The following is a 17,537-nucleotide window of genomic DNA, read 5'->3' as shown; positions in this document are numbered from 1 at the left end:
ATCAGTAAATACTTCAAGACCTCTTCACTTTCAGCAAGCAAGGTTGTGTTATATGCATAATGCAGGTTGTTAATGAGTCTTCCTCCAATCCTGATGCTGTGTTCTTCTTCAAACAGTCCAGTTTCTCAGATTATTTGCCCAGCATACAGACTGAATAAGTATGGTGAAGGGATACAACCCTGATGCACACCTTTCCTGATTTTACCTTAAAGTGTGTTTTAAAAAAATACTTGAAATATTTTCTCAACTTGATGAAAAAATTATTTGTGTTTCTTTGATTGGTAATGCTTAACTTTTTTCATTTGTTTCTCGGCCATTTGTCCTGTTTTTTTTTTTAAATGAATTACTTGTGTTCTTTGACCATTTTTTTTTTTTTAAAAAGTGTTTCTCCTTTTCCTTATTGATTTTTAGAAGCCCCAGTGTTCTTACATTAATTAACCTTTGTTGTGTGTTTTTTCTTCACCAGCTTGTTATTTTGTTGTTCACCTTTTATTTTTTTATGATAACTTTTGATGTACTAATGTTTAAAATTTGTATGTAATCAAATCTAGTGATTTTTCTGTCTGCCTGCCTACTACCTTCCTTCCTTCCTTTCTTCTTTCCCTCCCTTCCTGCTTCCCTCAGAAAAGCCTTTCTAACTTGGCTGTTTTATTGATCATGTTGGTAGGTAGATTTGCCCCTAATTGGCAGCAAAGCGTACTTGAAATCCAGGTTCTTGTCAAAGAGCTATCTCAAGTTGTATGTTGCCAAACTTTTGTCAAAACTATGTATGGAAAAAATAATATTCAGATATGATTGCCTGAGGATATGGTACATTTTATTTCTGGAGAGTGAATCTGTGGCGAAAAATCTTTGCTTTGGCCTGATGATTCCACTGTCTTTAGCTCATACTCCCTTCTCATTTTATTTTAAGTGTATTTAGAGATTGAAGCAGGGGAAACAGAGACTCAGGAAATTTGTGCCTTATTTTACCACTAGTCCCTCCTTCTATATCATTCTCTCTCTCACCCCATTGTCCCTAGTAAAGGTAATAATTAATCAAGTGCTAGCTTGTTATAGCACAGTGTCTAACATTTTACATGTATTCTCTCAATCTCCACAACAGCTGTACAAATAGGAAATTTTATTCTAAATAACCAATTAAAAAATGGATGCTTTGAGAGATAAAGTGGCTTGTCCAATATCACATAGCTCATATGTGGAAGAATGGGATGGAATTCAAGCCAAGAACTGACTGATTCCAGAACTCATTTCTTAACTGGTATTCTCTGTGTACACAGCATATACACACACACACCTCACTCCCGATTTCCCCACGGTGATGTGACTCGGTATTTCTATTCGCTCTTGTAGCTGATAAGGTAAGGGAGGCAAAACAAGAGTGGACGAAGCAGAATAACAGCATCTGGGGTATTAAACTGTATAAATAGGTTATTACACGGAAAATATATTGGGGTAGGTTTAGAATGTTCCTTCCTTAAAATGCTTCGTAGTACATATAGTACATGTGTAATTTGCTGTGATCAAGAGAGGTCACTGTGAGAATTTCAAAGCAACAAAGGGCCAGAGACAAGTGGGTTGGTCTTAATTTGGCAATTGTAATAAATGGTCTATTTTAATAGTCTGTGATTGATGGCAGCTCACGGGGTGAGTGTGTATTGAGCCTGGGAGAGCTGCATCAGAAACTTGTAGGATCTTCTGTTAGTATTTGGATGATTATTACAGTTCTGTTTAATTTTAAACAGAGAATTAGATCCATGGGGACAATTCTCTTATATCTTTCTCAAAAAAACATGAGACAGTGATAACAGTCAGTTTCCTGGTGTTATTTTGCTTTTTCTTATCCTCATGTCTATAAATATATAGAACTTTAAAAGCATGCCAGAGAGATAGGGAAGTGTGCGGTAGCCTTTATGAGTGGTAGGTACTAGAGGACAGTGTACAACTTGAAAGCAATGACTGTCCTGTCCCGCATCATATCCTTGGTGCCTACTTAGTGCCTGGCATAATAGCTTTTTGATCAATCAACTGCATGGTGTGGGTGGGGGAAGACCTAGAGTCAAGCGGAGCGTACAGCTTGGAAATGGCTTACAGGCAGGTTTGGGGGTGATTGAAAATACACAGTCAGCCCGTTAGAATTGGCTCTAACAAAGGCTTGTTTTGTGATTGTTTGCAGAAAGATTACCACTTTGAATATACGGAATGTGATAGCAGTGGCTCCAGGTGGAGAGTTGCCATTCCGAATTCTGCAGTGGACTGCTCTGGCCTGCCTGACCCTGTGAGAGGCAAAGAATGCAGTATGTTTTGACTTTTTGACCATCCATTTTCCTGATTAAACCATGACGCCATCATATTAGCCCTAGACGTTAATTATATTGACTATTAGAGACCTTTGCAAAAATGAACATGTAGCACTGATGTCTAGTAGAATAAATGCAGCCTTTCTCAATACTCGGTGTCCTTGTGTTTGAAGTCTGTAATGAGACAAGGGCAATATTAAGGGATGTTATTATTATTTTTTAAATCTAGTTTACTCTCTTACTTGAAATCCTGGAGGGCAGAGTAGCAGAATTTGTATTTAATGGATTTCTTTTTTCTTAGCCATAGAAATAATGATGTAATTTGCCTTTTTAGCGTAACCCGTAGAGAGATTGTGGAATTGCTCAGTATTATTTTCAACAGTTTCTTTTTTGTTAATTAAGCAAGTTTGAAGTACAAGTACAACATTATAAATTAGAATTAAATTTGTTTTTTAATCCTTTAATTTAGGTGTGCATTGAGGATATAAGCATCTTACACATAGTGAGAGAGACATAGTTGGAAGCCTTTGTCTGCTCATTTGACACCTAGAATATCAGGGCAGCCCGTGAGTCAGGGTTTCTGCAGTGAATCAGTTGTAGGAGTGGTCTGGAGCTCAAAGCTGGGAGTAAGACAAAGAGAGTTTATTTTGGTTTCTCTGTAATTTTCCAAATGGTATTTCTAGAAGCTTAGTTCTTCTGTTCCCTAATTAAATTACCTGTTTAAAAAAAAAACCAAAAAACCCATTGCAGTCGAGTTGATTCTGACTCATAGCAACTCTATAGGACAGAGTAGAACTGCCCGTAGGGTTTCCAAGGAGTGGTTGGTGGATTTGACCGGCTGAACTTTTCGTTAGCAGCCAGGCTCTTAACCTCTTTGCCACCAGGGCTCCAATTAAAGTACAGTTAAACAAATTATTAAATAGAAAATTTCCTCCTGTTCACAGAGAGAACTTGGCTCTTTTACCAGCTGGAGGAATTTTAGCATAGGTGGTGGGTTTACTGATAAAAAGGAGATAAGTCTTACAAGGGAAGTTAGGGAAGAAAACCCTTATTTTTTGGTGAATGATATAAATGAACACAGAGAGGACGTGAGACCCCCTGTAGCCAGGTAAAGACTTCAGTCTAGCAAGAAGATCCTAAGAGGACAGTGGGGTCAGTATAGAAGAGGATGTTGCAAGACTTGGATGCATGCAACCACCTGTGCAGAGAGAGAATCACCTCTCAGTGAGGAAGGATTGTGGTTTAAAGGAAAATACAGCTTGTGTAATACCTATGTAAGTAGTCACTGTAAATTTGCTTTAGCCACCTTCCTAGAAAATCTGTACATTTAAATCCTTACTTTTTACTCATGGGTTAGTACCTTCCTTTCTTTTTAAAGTTTTTATAAACAACCCTCTTCAGGTGAATTACCTAACCATCATGAATAGTAATATCTCATAATCTAGATGGTAAGGATCCCTAGTAGCACAGTGGTCAAAAACCTCACCTGCTAACTGACAGGTCGGCAGTTCGAACTCTCCAGCAGCTCTACAGGAGAAAAGACCTAGCGATCTGCTCCTGTAAAGATTACAGCCTAGGAAACCCTATGAGGCAGTTCTACTCTGTCATGTAGGGTTGCTGTGAGTCGGAATCAGCTTGCCTGCCCACAGCAACAATCTAAATGGTGTGCTGGAGCCAGCTAGCACTGGCTCTAAGAGCCAATCCTGTGTGCATTGTTATCTTGAAATGTGCTATGGTGGGATGGAAATCAGCAAACACTGCTGAATCAAGTACCTCTCTTTCCCCTAGGAGCTGGTTGTTAAGCATTTCCCAGCACACCACTCATTAAATTTATTGGCCAAGGGTTCAAAATTATGTTATAAAATTGATGTCTAAATAGGAATTATTTCAATTTGTATGTTGTGAGAGACATAATTTTTGCTCATTATTTATTATAATCTTCTACAGATAATATTTCAATCTGACAATTCAGCAGGAACTCTTCTAAAAACTCTGACTAATAAGTCACCCTTACTTATTACTTACTTTAAAAATGACAGTACTTAGTCTGGTTTTATGTAATGGCTAGGAAATTTTTTTTGTCTTGACAAGTATTCATACATAATATACTTATGTCTGTTCTGGAAGCTATTAGTCTGGTGTTAGATATGTGACTTTTTCTTTGTATAGTGAAATGCAAGTTATTTTAAAACTCACAAATAAGTTAATAGATCTAAGTAACTTAGAAGCATAGTTAATTCACAAGATTAAACATAGTCCTTAATACTTAATACACTAACAGTTATTAGCGTTTGGCTAAAGGCAGTTGTGGTGATAACTGAGTATTTCTTCAGTGGCTTAGATTTTCTACTGGCAAAGATGTCACTTTGAGGACTAAGGTGCACCTGACCCAAACTGTGATATTTTCAGTTGCCTCATAAGCATGCAAAAACTGGACAATGAAAAAGGAAGACCGAAGATTTGATGCATTTGAATTATGGTGTTGGCAAAGAATATTGAATATACCATGGACTGCCAGAAAAATGAACAAATCTGTCTTGGAAGAAGTACAGTGAGAATGCTTCATAGAAGTGAGGATGACAAGACTTTGTCTCACTTACTTTGGACATATTATCAAGTGGGACCAATCCCTGGAGAAGGACATCGTGCTTGGTAAAGACAGCGATAAAGAGGAAGACCCTTAATGAGATAGATTGACACAGTGGCTGCAACAATGGGCTCAAACATACCTACTATTGTGAAGATGGCGAAGGACCATATAACACATAGGGTCACTATAAGTCAGAACTCAACAGCACCTAACAACAATAGCACCAACCATATCTCAAGTATGAGAGCTCTGTGTCATTATCCCATTGTATCTTCACAACAACCCTCTGAGATAGCTACTGTAAGTGTTTCCATTTTACAGATGAGTAAACTCAGCACTAAAATAACGAAGTAGCTTACCTCAGGCCATACAGCTTGGAGGTGACGGATCTGGAACTTAAGTGCCCTGTCTTACACCCACTAAGTTATACTTGCCACTTGAGGATGGCAGCATGGAGGAGCTTTCAGAGCCTTCTGTGGAGGACATAAAACTGTTGGTGGGGCCAGCAGTTGGTCCATACAGAGAAAGGGAGTATAAAAAAGTGGAGCATGGGAACTTCAAGAAAGTGAAGGATACTTAGGGCAGTCAACACTGCATAGGAGATAATCTCCCTAATGCCTCTAAATAAAGTCAACCCCAGAATTTGGACTCCATTTAAATTGTTATAGATTCTTCAAAATGTAATCGGGTAGCTGTCATAGATTGAATTGTGTCCCACAAAAGTATGTGTCAGCTTGGTTAGGCATGATTCCCAGTATTTTGTGGTTGTCCTTCATTTTATGATTAATGTAATTTTCCTTTGTGTTGTAAATCCTAATCTCTACTTGTGGTTAATAAGGCAAGATTAGATTATGTTAAAGAGGTGTAGGGTGGGATGTAACACCCTTACTCAGGTCACATCCCTAATCCCATGTAAAGGGAGTTTCCCTGGGGTGTGGCCTGCATCACCTTTTGTCTTACAAGAGATAAAAGGAAAGGGAAATGAGCTGAGAGTTGGGGACCTCATACCAGCAAGAAAGCAGCTCCGGGAACAGAGCGCATCCTTTGGACCTGGAGTCCCTGTGCCTGAGAAGCTGCTAGACCAGGGGAAGATTGATGACAAGGACCTTCCTCCAGAGCCAAAAGAAAGAAAGCCTTCCCCTGGAACTGATGCCCTGAATTTGGACTTCTAGCCTACTAGACTGTGAGAGAATCAACTTCTGTTTGTTAAAGCCATCCACTTGTGGTATTTCTGTTGTAGCAGCACTAGATGATCAAGACAGTAGCTCTTTCTCTTTTCTTCTTTCTCGTAAAGAAGCAATAAAGGAGGTCCTTTCTTTAGGAAAGGGAATATACGAATGTTTATGTAGCAGTTATAATTTTTTAAAAGAAAATTGATGGGCAATATATATCTTTATTTACTTTTAAAAAACCATATAAAATCTGGCTGCAAGGCTCTCTGAGCAAAGCTAATAAGAAGTCAGCTGTCTCTTTTTTTTATTAGAACCCAGGGGTGTATGTGAACCTGAAGCTTACCCAGCTCAGGAAATGGGATGCGGAGGACTCTGGTTATCAGTTGACACTGGTTCTCATTGTCCTTCTGTCCTCTCTGCTATGGAGAGCTCATCAGTCTCTTGAGCAGTGCTGCTCTAGATAGGTCACTGAGATGACCTTCAGATCTCTCCTCCTCTCCAGGCTGAGCTGCAGGGAAATGTGCTGCTGTTTCCCGGTCCCTGGTGCTGAGGCCAGCCTCTGAGCATCCCTCTACCACTCTAGGTCTTGGCATACCTCTGGCATGGCTTGCAAGTAGCATACTATTCCTAGAACCACAACACCTATTGTCTTCTCTCAGACCAAGGAAATATAAACCTGTTCCAACTTCATCCCTTCTCTACTTTGGGTCACTTCTCTCTTTCATCGTTGAGGTACCCAAGACCAAAACCTGTTGTTGTCAAGTCGACTGCAACTCATAGTGACCCTATAGGGAGTGGAAGTGCCCCATAGGGTTTCCAAGGCTGTAATATTTACAGAAGCAGACTGCCACATCTTTCTCCTACGGAGCAGCTGGTGGGTTCAAATTACCAACCTTTCGGTTAGCAGCTGAGTGCTTAACCACTGTGCCACCAGGGACCCTTTCCTTGGGGCACAAGAGTTTCTGAAACTTTTTTTTTTTGACTCTTTGGGGTCCCCTTGATGTTCTTCAACCATGCAAAATAATCTTTTGGAGTGGTTGCTGGGGTGGTGTACCTTCTCCCTCTGTCTCCTTTGCTTTCTTTCTCTCTCTGGCTGTAGGTAGGACACTTTTCTTCTAAACCAAACCTTAGAAATAAAGACCTGGCTCCCTCTGGTGTAGTAGTGGGGAGAGAATTCCTTTACATATATTCAGACAAGTCTAGAGCACTGAAGGGGAAATAAACATAAGATATCTCTTCCTTTTATATTCTCACATTTATTTTGGGAGTATATATGTTCTATTGTCTACTCCTTCAAATATTTCTACAACTTCAAGTACAATCTTAACACACCATTTTCTAATTGAGGATGACTATTTAAGATGACTATAATTCCATTGGGTGTGTCAGGATCAAATCAATTTTAGTCTCATATAATTGTAATATTGTACTTCAGTATTTATAAACCGATTATACATATAAAGCAATATATATAAATCAAATATACATGGAAATGTATATATGTATATGTATAATGTGTGTGTGTTACTCCTGTATTTCTCATACAGGATATAGTGAAACATAAATGTGGCTTTAGTTGTAACTTTTACATATGTATGCATATTTATGTTTATAGTCTACTCTTTGAATGACTGGTTATAAACATTTAATATTTGGTTTTCTTGGATGTGTTCAGGCTAGTTATAAAAAACTTGGGTACGGATTCTTTTTTCCTTTGTTTCTCTCGTATCTCTTGTTATAGTTCACATTTAATGGACTTTAAGGAGTAAGCAGAATAAATGATGACAATCTGAGTCAACGGCTTTTGATTCCCATTTGGAAGTGAGAGAAGAAGGAGAACTCTCATGGACAGAGAATTGATTTTGAGTTTATAGGTGGAAGTTTTAAAAATCCCCTTCTTCTAATGAAAGCTCTCTCAAGTGTAGGCTTTCCCCCGGGGTTCAATAAATAGTCTGTTTCAGTTGTGGTAAGATTTGGTATAGGTATAACAGCAAGTGCAGATGAAGAAATGGGCAAATTGAATACACTGGCACTGAGTGACAGTTGAACATTTTGCTCAGAGCCTGTTCTATAGACTACTAATCCCCAGAAATGCTTCATGCAAACAAAAAGTGTGTCAGGGTTTTCTGTAGTGAAATACCAGAAAGTTTGGAAAATGCTCAATGCTATATCCCCCTGATAAAAGGTTGTAGTTCACATTTTCACATTAATGTCTGTGAGAAGCTTAATAAGCCTAACATTTATAGAACATGGTCAGTGCTCTGTAACATTTTACCCAGAGTTTACCAAATGTATTTGATAATAGGACTCTTTTATCTAATGTGCATTAGGATTCCATAGCTAATTTTCTAAAGAATATTGTTTTTGGAAAACACAGATTTATACACACATGCCTGACTAATAAGTTTTTGTGTGGTATGACTTATTCGATGATTTATTTAATTTCCTTGCTCTACAAGGTTTAATCACCGCATTACTGCATTGGTGTCCAGTTGAAGACCTCACACAGTCAGCGGTCAGATGCAGCACACATCTGGGTTTAAGCTCCAGTTCTGCCACTGACTTGTATGTCCTTGAGCAAAATACTTATTTCACAGCTCTTTATTGAGCTTTAATTCATTCATTGAACAAACGTTTATTATTTCCTGCATGCTTGACAATAGGGATCTAAAATAAAAAGATTCCTGTTTTCCAGGACCTTTTATTTTAATAAGGGAGAAGATGAGTAAATAAATGAATTGCAGGGTAGGGGGCAAACTGCTTGATAAACTTATAAACCTAGGGTGATCTCACCAAGGAGGGAGGAGTTAATTCTGCTCAGAGGAGTCAAGAGTGCCTCACAGAGAAGCAGATACAAGTTTAAATTTCAGACCCATCAGTTACCACGTAAATAACCTTGGCAAATTATCTGAGCCCCGGCAAGTTCATGTGCAAAATTGTGTCATGACTTAGAGTTGAGGCAGGGATTAAATGACCTACTTTATGTGCCATGCATGTTAATTCTCTAAGGATCTCTGAGGTAAATCCTGAAGGAAGAAGTTCTTTAATTTGATGATACCAAGTGATATTCCAGGCGTAGGAAACATGAGAGAAGGTACAGAGAGGAGGCAGCATCGAGTTTTCCTGGACGCTGTACAAAATCTGAATGGCTGGCTCTCAGGGGTATGTCAGAGAGGCCAGAGATTCTGGCAAATCTCGTGGGCTCCCGTATCATACCAAGGACTCTTGACTTCGACCTGTAGAGAGCCATTCACAGGTGGCTGAGGGGGTTAAATAAAATGATACATATAACCGACAATGTCTGAAATTGTAATGATTTAATATTATATTATAATCTAATAATACTGATAATCATCATCATCAAAATAAAATGATAATAATATTAACAGACAGTATTTACTTATTATATGCCAGGCACAATTGTAAGTGCTTTACGTGTATTAACTCAAATTCATTTAGTCATCACAACAACCATGTGAAGTAGATGCTTTTATTACCCCTCTTTATTTTAATAAATGAGGAAACTAAACATAGATGTTGTCCAAGGTTACACAACACAGACAGGTCAAAGGCAGAACCAAGATTTGTAACCAGGCAGTCTAGCTCCTGGGTCCATGTTCTTAAAACATAACATGAACAAAGCACAAACAAAACACAAACAAACAACAACAGTTGCCATCAAGTTGATTCTGACTCATGGTGACCCCATGTATGTCAGAGTAGAACTGAGCTTCGTAGGTTTTTTAATGGCTGATTTTTCAGAAGTAGACTGCTCGGCCTTTCTTTCATCATGTTCTTAACCTCTGTAGTATTCTGCCTCTTTGTAATATACTACAGTGTATACTCAACAAGTGTTAGTCCCTTTCTGGAGGCATCTGTACTCCCCTAACACTTACCTAACGGTTGAAATCCTGCAGAATTTGGCATCCTGGATAGGTGAATGGATTTTTTTTTTTTTAAGATGGCATTTAAAGGCTCGTATAAATGGCTTTGTGTGGCATTTCAATTGATTAATGATCTGTTCATAGATTTTATTCTTACCTGTATATATATTTTCTGAAATAACACTTAGAATTTAAAGGATATTTGTAGTTATATCTTCATATACAATGTGAAGTTGGTTAGTTGGTGTTTTTCCCCGTGTTTAAAATATTGTAGATGCTTAATACATATACTGTGCTTTCATTATTAAACAAATATTAGAAAAAAATTGACCCTTTTTTCAATTATAGAAATTTTTTCTTCAGAATAGCACCCTATTTCATTCTTCCTAAGATGAGAATGAACATCTTAAGGACTAGAGCTCTTCTATAATCTTTTCAGGGCTCCTAAGAAAGCTCTGCAGCACTGGAATAGTTGGTTGAATAAATTCGGTAACTGACTTCAGTGTTTCCTTTCTATTGGTGAAACCGAGGTCTAATCGCATTTGTAACATTCTGTATATAGAAGGACATTAGCATTTTGTCTTCAGTAGGCTTAGTTTGGAATGTTGATGCATCGAGTTCCAGGTGGGCAGAGTGTTAAAGTACAATTTACTCAGCCATACACAAGAGGTAGGTGAAAGCCAGGGATGAATGAGATTATTAAAAGACGAGGTAAAAACTGCCAAGAACAGCTCAAAGTCAGGCTTTAGATAGATTGCAGTGCTGGATGGGAGCTATGGTTGAAGGAGCTTCTCTGAAAAAAGTGTTTTATAAGATGAGAGAACTCAGCCCTCAAAACTGTAGAATCAAGGTCAGAGAGACCATTAGGAAGTAGAGGGTGACGAAGGAAGAGGAAAAGTTCAGGAGGATAAGAGTCAAAATGTTAGGGTATAATTGGAAGTTGAGAAAACTGATTTCACGGATGCATTGTTCTGTCTCCTTTGGTGACATCATCTATTACTCTGAACGTTTTCCTTCCCCTGACCTTGGCTGTTGTCTTTTTTTTTTTTTTCTGTAAACCTTGTGTCATCGAGCCAGATCAAGTGGAATTTATCTACTCCCCTATCAAACACCGAAGTCAAGAAACCCCAATAAAATACATTTGTATACTTAAAGATGAAAACTACCTTAGTTAGCTTTTCTTCATTAAAAGCTGGAAACTCTTTATCTAGGTTCTACCCATTAAGTTATCTATGGTGTTACACAAATCAGTTTTCCTGCCAGGAGTTGGGTGATTTTTTTTTTTTTTTTTTTTTTTAGTAGCTTCTGGCTGGTCAGTCTTCTCTAAGAAGTGCTATGGTAATCATACAGCTCTACCTTGTAGGAGGACTCTGTGAGGACCCAATGGGAAGGACATTAGATAGGAGAATTAGTTTTCAGAGATGTAGAGGCAACAGTTTCAGTAAATATTCTTTTCAGTAAACAGTGAATTAGGGAACATTAGCAGGAAATGATTTAATGTACCTCTTTGTTTTTTTCCCTGTCTCACTTTCATTTTTGTAAAAGAGATGAAAATTATTATTTTATTTCTTCTCTGTAAATGTTCACAAATAAGAACTTTAAAAATATATCTTTGTGGCCTACAGTTTCACTCCTACCTCTTAATGAAAAATTAAAAAAAATTATTGTTAGGATGAGGCTTTAATAATTCAGTTATAATAATTTTATAGTTTCAGAATTTACAAAGCAGCTTTGCATATGTTACTTCATAGAACCAAACCAAAATGAAACCTGTTGCCGTCGAGTCAATCCTGACTCATAGCAACCCTATAGGACAGACTAGAACTTCCCTTTAGGGTTTCCAAGGCTATAATCTTTTTAGAAACAGACTACCACATCTTTCTCCCATGGAGCGGCTCGTGGGTTCCAACCACCAAACTTTCAGTTAGCAACCAAGTGCTTAACCACTGCACCACCAGGGTGCCTTTAACTTCATATGATTATTTCAAAAACTAGCAAGAAAGTCTGCGCACTGTTATCACATGGCTAGAGCGTGCTGTTGGAATTAGAACTCATATCATTTGACTTCTAGTTCAGAGTTCTTTTTAAAGACTGTATTCTTTTTCATTTCAAATAAGGACCGTGGATTTTTCTCAGCTTAATCATAGTAAAATCCTCTGGCACATGATATTGCAGGGAGTCTGTTAGATAGAGAGTCTTGGGCTCTACTTCTGTCACTAGTGACTGTAGAAAAGTTGAACTGACTTACCCAAGGACACACAGATGAAGGAATTTGGACCTGATTAGGAGCACTGGAACCAGATATCCTCAAAAGCCCCATATGGTCGTTCTGAATGTCTTTAGACTTATGATTACATATCACAGATTTATTCAGTCTATGATCAAATCATGCCTCAGCATATATCCCTGAAACCCTGGAACTTTTGAATTTTAGTGGAGTCCTAATATATCTTCTCAATGCTCACAAATATTTACTCCTGATAGGAACATTGCAGTGTGTGCCGCTATTGGAATTTGGCAAGAGTGTTAACTTTCAATTATCCTCTTCCAGCCTTAAATTGAGCATGGCAGACAGTTAATGTTCTCACAGCCAGCCTTCGTTGCTGCCTTGTGTATTTTGACAAGAAAAACAGCCTTTATGATAAATAATAAAATCTTCTCAGTAAAAGGAACAAAGATTCCCTTCAGCCAATGGGGGTGGGGTGGGGCGGGGAAACTGGCTCAATGTGAATCAGAGAACATCAGCAGGAAATGTCTTGTTTTAAGGTATGGTTTTGTGTTCCTCCAATCTCTCACTTTCATTTTCATAAAATGAGAGATAAATTTGTTTTTTCTTCCTTCTCTAGGAATTTCACAAACAAGAAGTTGTAAAGATAGTGTTGAAGTGTTCTCTTCATCCCTGGATCTCAGGGAGGAAGAAGAGCTGAGATTTGCTGAGTTCGATGTGCTGTTCAGTTTCTCGTACATGCTGTTTCCCACTTTCTTTTTCGTTTTCTGTGAGACCTGGCTGGCATTGAAAGTTTTAAGTATCTTATAATGATAATTACTTGGCTAAATGAGTGGGAAAGGTAAAAATTATCATTTTTTTAAAGAAATTGTGATTTAGGTCAAAGTTTACAGAGCAAATTAAGTTCTCGTTAAACAGTTAATACACAAATTATTTTGTGACATTGGTTGCCATCCCCAGGATGTGTCAACACTCTCCCCTTCTCCACCCCAGGTTCCCTGTTTCCATTCGTCCAGTTTTCCTTTTCATCTTTGCCTTTGGGCTGGTGTGCCCATTAGTCTCGCATACGTGATTGAACGACGAAGCACATTGCTCACGTGTGTTATCATTGGCCCTATAGACCTGTCTAATCTTTGGCTGAAGGGTGAACCTCAGGAATGATTTTAGTACTGAGTTAAAAGGGTGTCCAGGGGCCGTATTCTCAGGGTTTCTCCAGTCTTTGTCAGACCAGCAAGCCTGATCTTTTTTTTTTTTTTGTGAATTTGAATTTTTTTCTACATTTTTCTCCTGCTGTCTGGGATCCTCTATTGTGATCCTTACCAGAGCAATCGGTGGTGGTAACCAGGCACCATCTAGTTGTTCTGGGCTCAGTCTGGTGGAAGTTGTGGTAGTTGTGGTCCATTAGTCCTTTGGACTAATCTTTCCTTTATGCATTTGGTGTTCTTCATTCTCCTTTGCTCTAGCTGGGATGGGACCAGTAGATGTATCTTAGATGGCTGCTCACAGACTTTTAAGACCCTAGTTGGTACTCACCACAGTTGCATGTAGAAGATTTTCTTTACCGACTGTGTTATGCCAGTTGAGCTAGATGTCCCTCAAGACCGTGGTCCCCAACCCTCAGCCCAGTAGCTTGGTCTCTCAGGGCATTTGGATGTGTCTGTGAAGCTTCTGTGACTTTGCTCTGGTCAAGTTGTGCTAACTTCCGCAGTATTGTATACTGTCTTACCCGTCACCAAAATTACCGCTATCTAGTTAGTGTTTTTCCCTCTCAACCCCTCCCCTCCCTTGTAACCATCAAAGATTATTTCTTCCTGTGTGAAAACATTTCGTGTGTTTTTATGATAGTGGTCTCATACAGTATTTGTCCTTTTGTGATTGACTTATTTCATTCAGCATAATGACCTCCAGATTCATCCATGTTGTGAGATGTTTTGCAGATTCATCACTGTTTTTTATTGTTGTATAGTATTCCATTGTGTGTATGTACTGTAGTTTATCTATTCATCTGTTGATGGGCACTTAGGTTGTTTCCATCTTTTTGCTATTGTGAATAATGCTGCAGTGAACATGGGTATGTGTGAAAATGGCTTGAGGGCAGTGTCTGACCTCCTCTAACCCCACAAGGGGGAAGGAGAACCAAGATCAACAGCGCAAGACTGACTCTCATGACGTGGAAGCCAGACAAGCCTCCTCGGTCTGCCATCTTCACTAATTATAACACCAGCCATCCCTCTCACAGCACTCTCTACTTCTCTGCTGGGTTTGATAATTCATTACAATGACCACACAGAACTCACAGACCATACTTACAATTATGGGGTTTGTTGGGGAAGTACCAGTTACAATTCAGGCTCAAGAACACTCAGGATACAGTTCTTCCACCAGGATAGCCTCTCCCCAGCTGTGCTCACAGGCGTGCCTCTCCCTGGCCCTCAGTCTCTGCCCAGAGGCACTCAGTTTTCTCTCTCTTTTGGCCAGGAAGCGCACCACGCTGTCTTCTGGGGCCAGGTCTCTCCTTCCTTGGTGGTGGTGGTGGGCTCCTCTTGCCTGCTCTGGAATTGGCTCTCTTTTAAGGCAAAATTGACCAATCCCCTTGGTAGGCTACAATTACCCTATCACACAATTACCTGGGTGGGAGTTACAAGACCATGGCTAAAAAGGCCACACACAAAAGTAATTAATTCACCACAGTATGCATATGTCTATTTGTACGATGACTCTTATTTCTCTAGGATATATTCCTAGGAGTAGGATTGCTGGATCGTATGCTATTTCTATTTCTAGCTTTTTAAGGAAGCACCATATTGTTTTCCAAAAATGGTTGTACCATTTTGCATTTCCACCAGCAGTGCATGAGAGCTCCAAGCTCCCTGCAGCCTCTCAGACATTTGTTATTTTCTGTTTTTTCTGACTTGTGCCCGTAATGTTAGGGTGAGATGGTATCTCATTGTAGTTTGGATTTGCATTTCTTTAATGAGTAGTGATCACGAGCATTTTCTTATGTGTTTGTTAGCCACTTGAATGTCTTCTTTGGTGAAGTGTCTGTTCATACCCTTAGCCCATTTTTTGTTTGGATTATTTGTCTTTTTATTGTAGAGGTGTTGGATTTTCCAGTACATTCTAGAGATTAGACCTTTGTCGGATATGTTATAGCCAAAAATTTTTTTCCCAGTCCTTAGGTTCTCTTTTTACTCTTTTAGTGAACTCTTTTGAAAAATTATCCTCTTTTTTTTTGAGGCCCACAAACTATATATTATTTTCCCTGTTTTGTACTGCCCATAATGGCAGTGAATAACAACAAAAACTTCAAGAGTATCTTTCTTGTGTAGTCAATAATAGAGTGTCTGTAGCTTTAACCGTATTTTATTTATCTTATTTAAATGAAGCTACACAATTGAAGAAAAATAGAATATTGGCTCTTCTTGATTCTGGAATTGATTCAATTATTTTATATTTAGTTATTAACTTGATGTCTTAAGTCATCTAGTGCTACTATAACAGAAATACCACAAGTGGATGGCTTCAACAAAGAAATTTATTCTTTCACCGTCTAGCAGGCTACAAGTCCAAATTCAGGGCACTGGCTCCAGGGAAAGGCTTTCTCTTCTTGGCTCTGGAGGAAGGTCATTGCCATCAATCTTCCCCTGGTCGAGTTGCTTCCCAGTGCAGGTCTCTCTGCTTGCTTCTGTCTTTTATATCTCAAAAGAGATTGGCTTAAGACACTATCTAATCTTGTAGATCTAATCAATATAACTGCCACTCATCCATCCCATTACATCATAGTGATAGGATTTACACCACATAGAGAAATCACATCAGATGACAAAATGGTAGATAGTCATACAATACTGGGGAATCATGATCTAGCCAAGTTGACAGATATTTTTGGGAGACACGATTCAATCCATGACACTTGGATTAACAAGCAAGATAGATTCTACAATGAATTTAACTTTAGTGATATGTAAATTGAAGGAACCATGGTGGTGCAGTGGTTAAAGCGCTCAGCTGCCAACCAAAAGGTTGGCCGTTTGTACCAGTTGCTGGGTGGGAGAAAGATGTGGCAGTCCACTTCTGTAAAGATTTATAGCCTTGGAAACCCAATGGGGCAGTTCTACTCTGTCCTATAGGGTGGCTCTGCATCAGAATCAACTCCAAGGCAGTGGGTTTGGTTGGTTTTAGATATGAAAATTTGACCTATCTTGAGGAAGATAAGTCTCCAACTAGACTAGGGGCTCCATGAGAGTAAGGACTGTTTATATCTTATTCTCCAAAATATTCTTGATGTCTATTGTTTGCCTGCTATATGATAGGTACTCAAGAAATATTTGTTGAATGAATTAATCTAATATAGTAGTTTCCAATATGTGGTTCCCAGATATTTATATGTAGTAAGATTGCATAGGCTTACTATATCATCAACATATCATTAAAGAAGTAAAACTAAAATCCTTTTTTTTTTTTACTACTTATTCCTACTTACTGTTTAAAAATACATTTTATTAATAAACAACTTTGAATAAAAATAGAAAAAAAATGAATGAATTGTGAATAAATATAATTGATAGCCATAGTCTTTCAAGGCATAAAGCCTCTGGAGAAAGTAAAAGCAAAACTTAGAGGCCCTTGTGGTAAAAAGATTAAAAATAGATTTTTTTTTATTGTTAAGCATAATTCATAGATGATAAGCTATAAATAATTCAATGCAGTATCCATTTATTTGGTACTTTGTGCTGGCATGATCTTAGTAATACCTTGAATTTTCGTATCACTTTGTACTTTCAGCATGGTTTTGATCTCTTATTGAATCACCAGAAGCAGTCCTTTGAGGGAACAAGGGAAGGTAGTGTTCTGACTGAAATGTGAATGGAGACAGGGAGGGATGTCTTAGTTTCTTAGTGCTGCTGTAACAGAAATACTGTTAAAGTGGATGGCTTTCACAAACAGAAATTTATTTTCTCACAGTTTATGAGGCTAGATGTCTGAATTCAGGACGCCAGCTCTAGGGAAAGGACCTTTCTATCTGCTCTGGGGGAAAATCCTTGTCTCAGCTCCTCTGGCATTCCTTGGTGTTCCTTGGAGTTATCCATGTGGCATCTGTATGTCCTCCATTTGTGCTTACTTGCTTCTGTGCCTAATTTGCTCCTTTTATATCTCAAAAATGATTGGTTTAAGAAATGGCCTACACTGATAAACAGCCTCATTAACATAAGAAAGAAAACTATGCCAAATAGGATTATATCAAAGGTGTATATAGATAGGGATTAGGATTTACAATACATATTTTTGGGGGACACAATTCAAACCATAACAGGGGTTAAGTAAATTGCCCAAGCAATTTGCTAGTTGGTGACAGACTAATTA

At 38.5% G+C, this 17,537-nt stretch overlaps 1 protein-coding gene across 1 annotated transcript in view; it reads left to right on the top strand.

Annotated features, from left to right (window-relative positions):
- The window catches only part of ELAPOR2 (endosome-lysosome associated apoptosis and autophagy regulator family member 2), a 174,653-nt gene that overhangs the window by 73,317 nt on the left and 83,799 nt on the right, over positions 1-17,537 (top strand). Inside the window, exon 2 of the mRNA XM_004381480.1 lies at positions 2,177-2,297. Within this exon, the coding sequence (XP_004381537.1) occupies positions 2,177-2,297 (121 nt within the window). The remainder of the gene's footprint in view (positions 1-2,176; positions 2,298-17,537) is intronic.

The sequence above is a fragment of the Trichechus manatus genome, unplaced genomic scaffold (assembly GCF_000243295.1).
Source record: "Trichechus manatus latirostris isolate Lorelei unplaced genomic scaffold, TriManLat1.0 scaffold00085, whole genome shotgun sequence".
Lineage (NCBI taxonomy): Eukaryota > Metazoa > Chordata > Mammalia > Sirenia > Trichechidae > Trichechus > Trichechus manatus.
The sequence above is the reverse complement of the archived record's forward strand: the minus strand, read 5'-3'. Positions and strand labels throughout refer to the sequence as shown.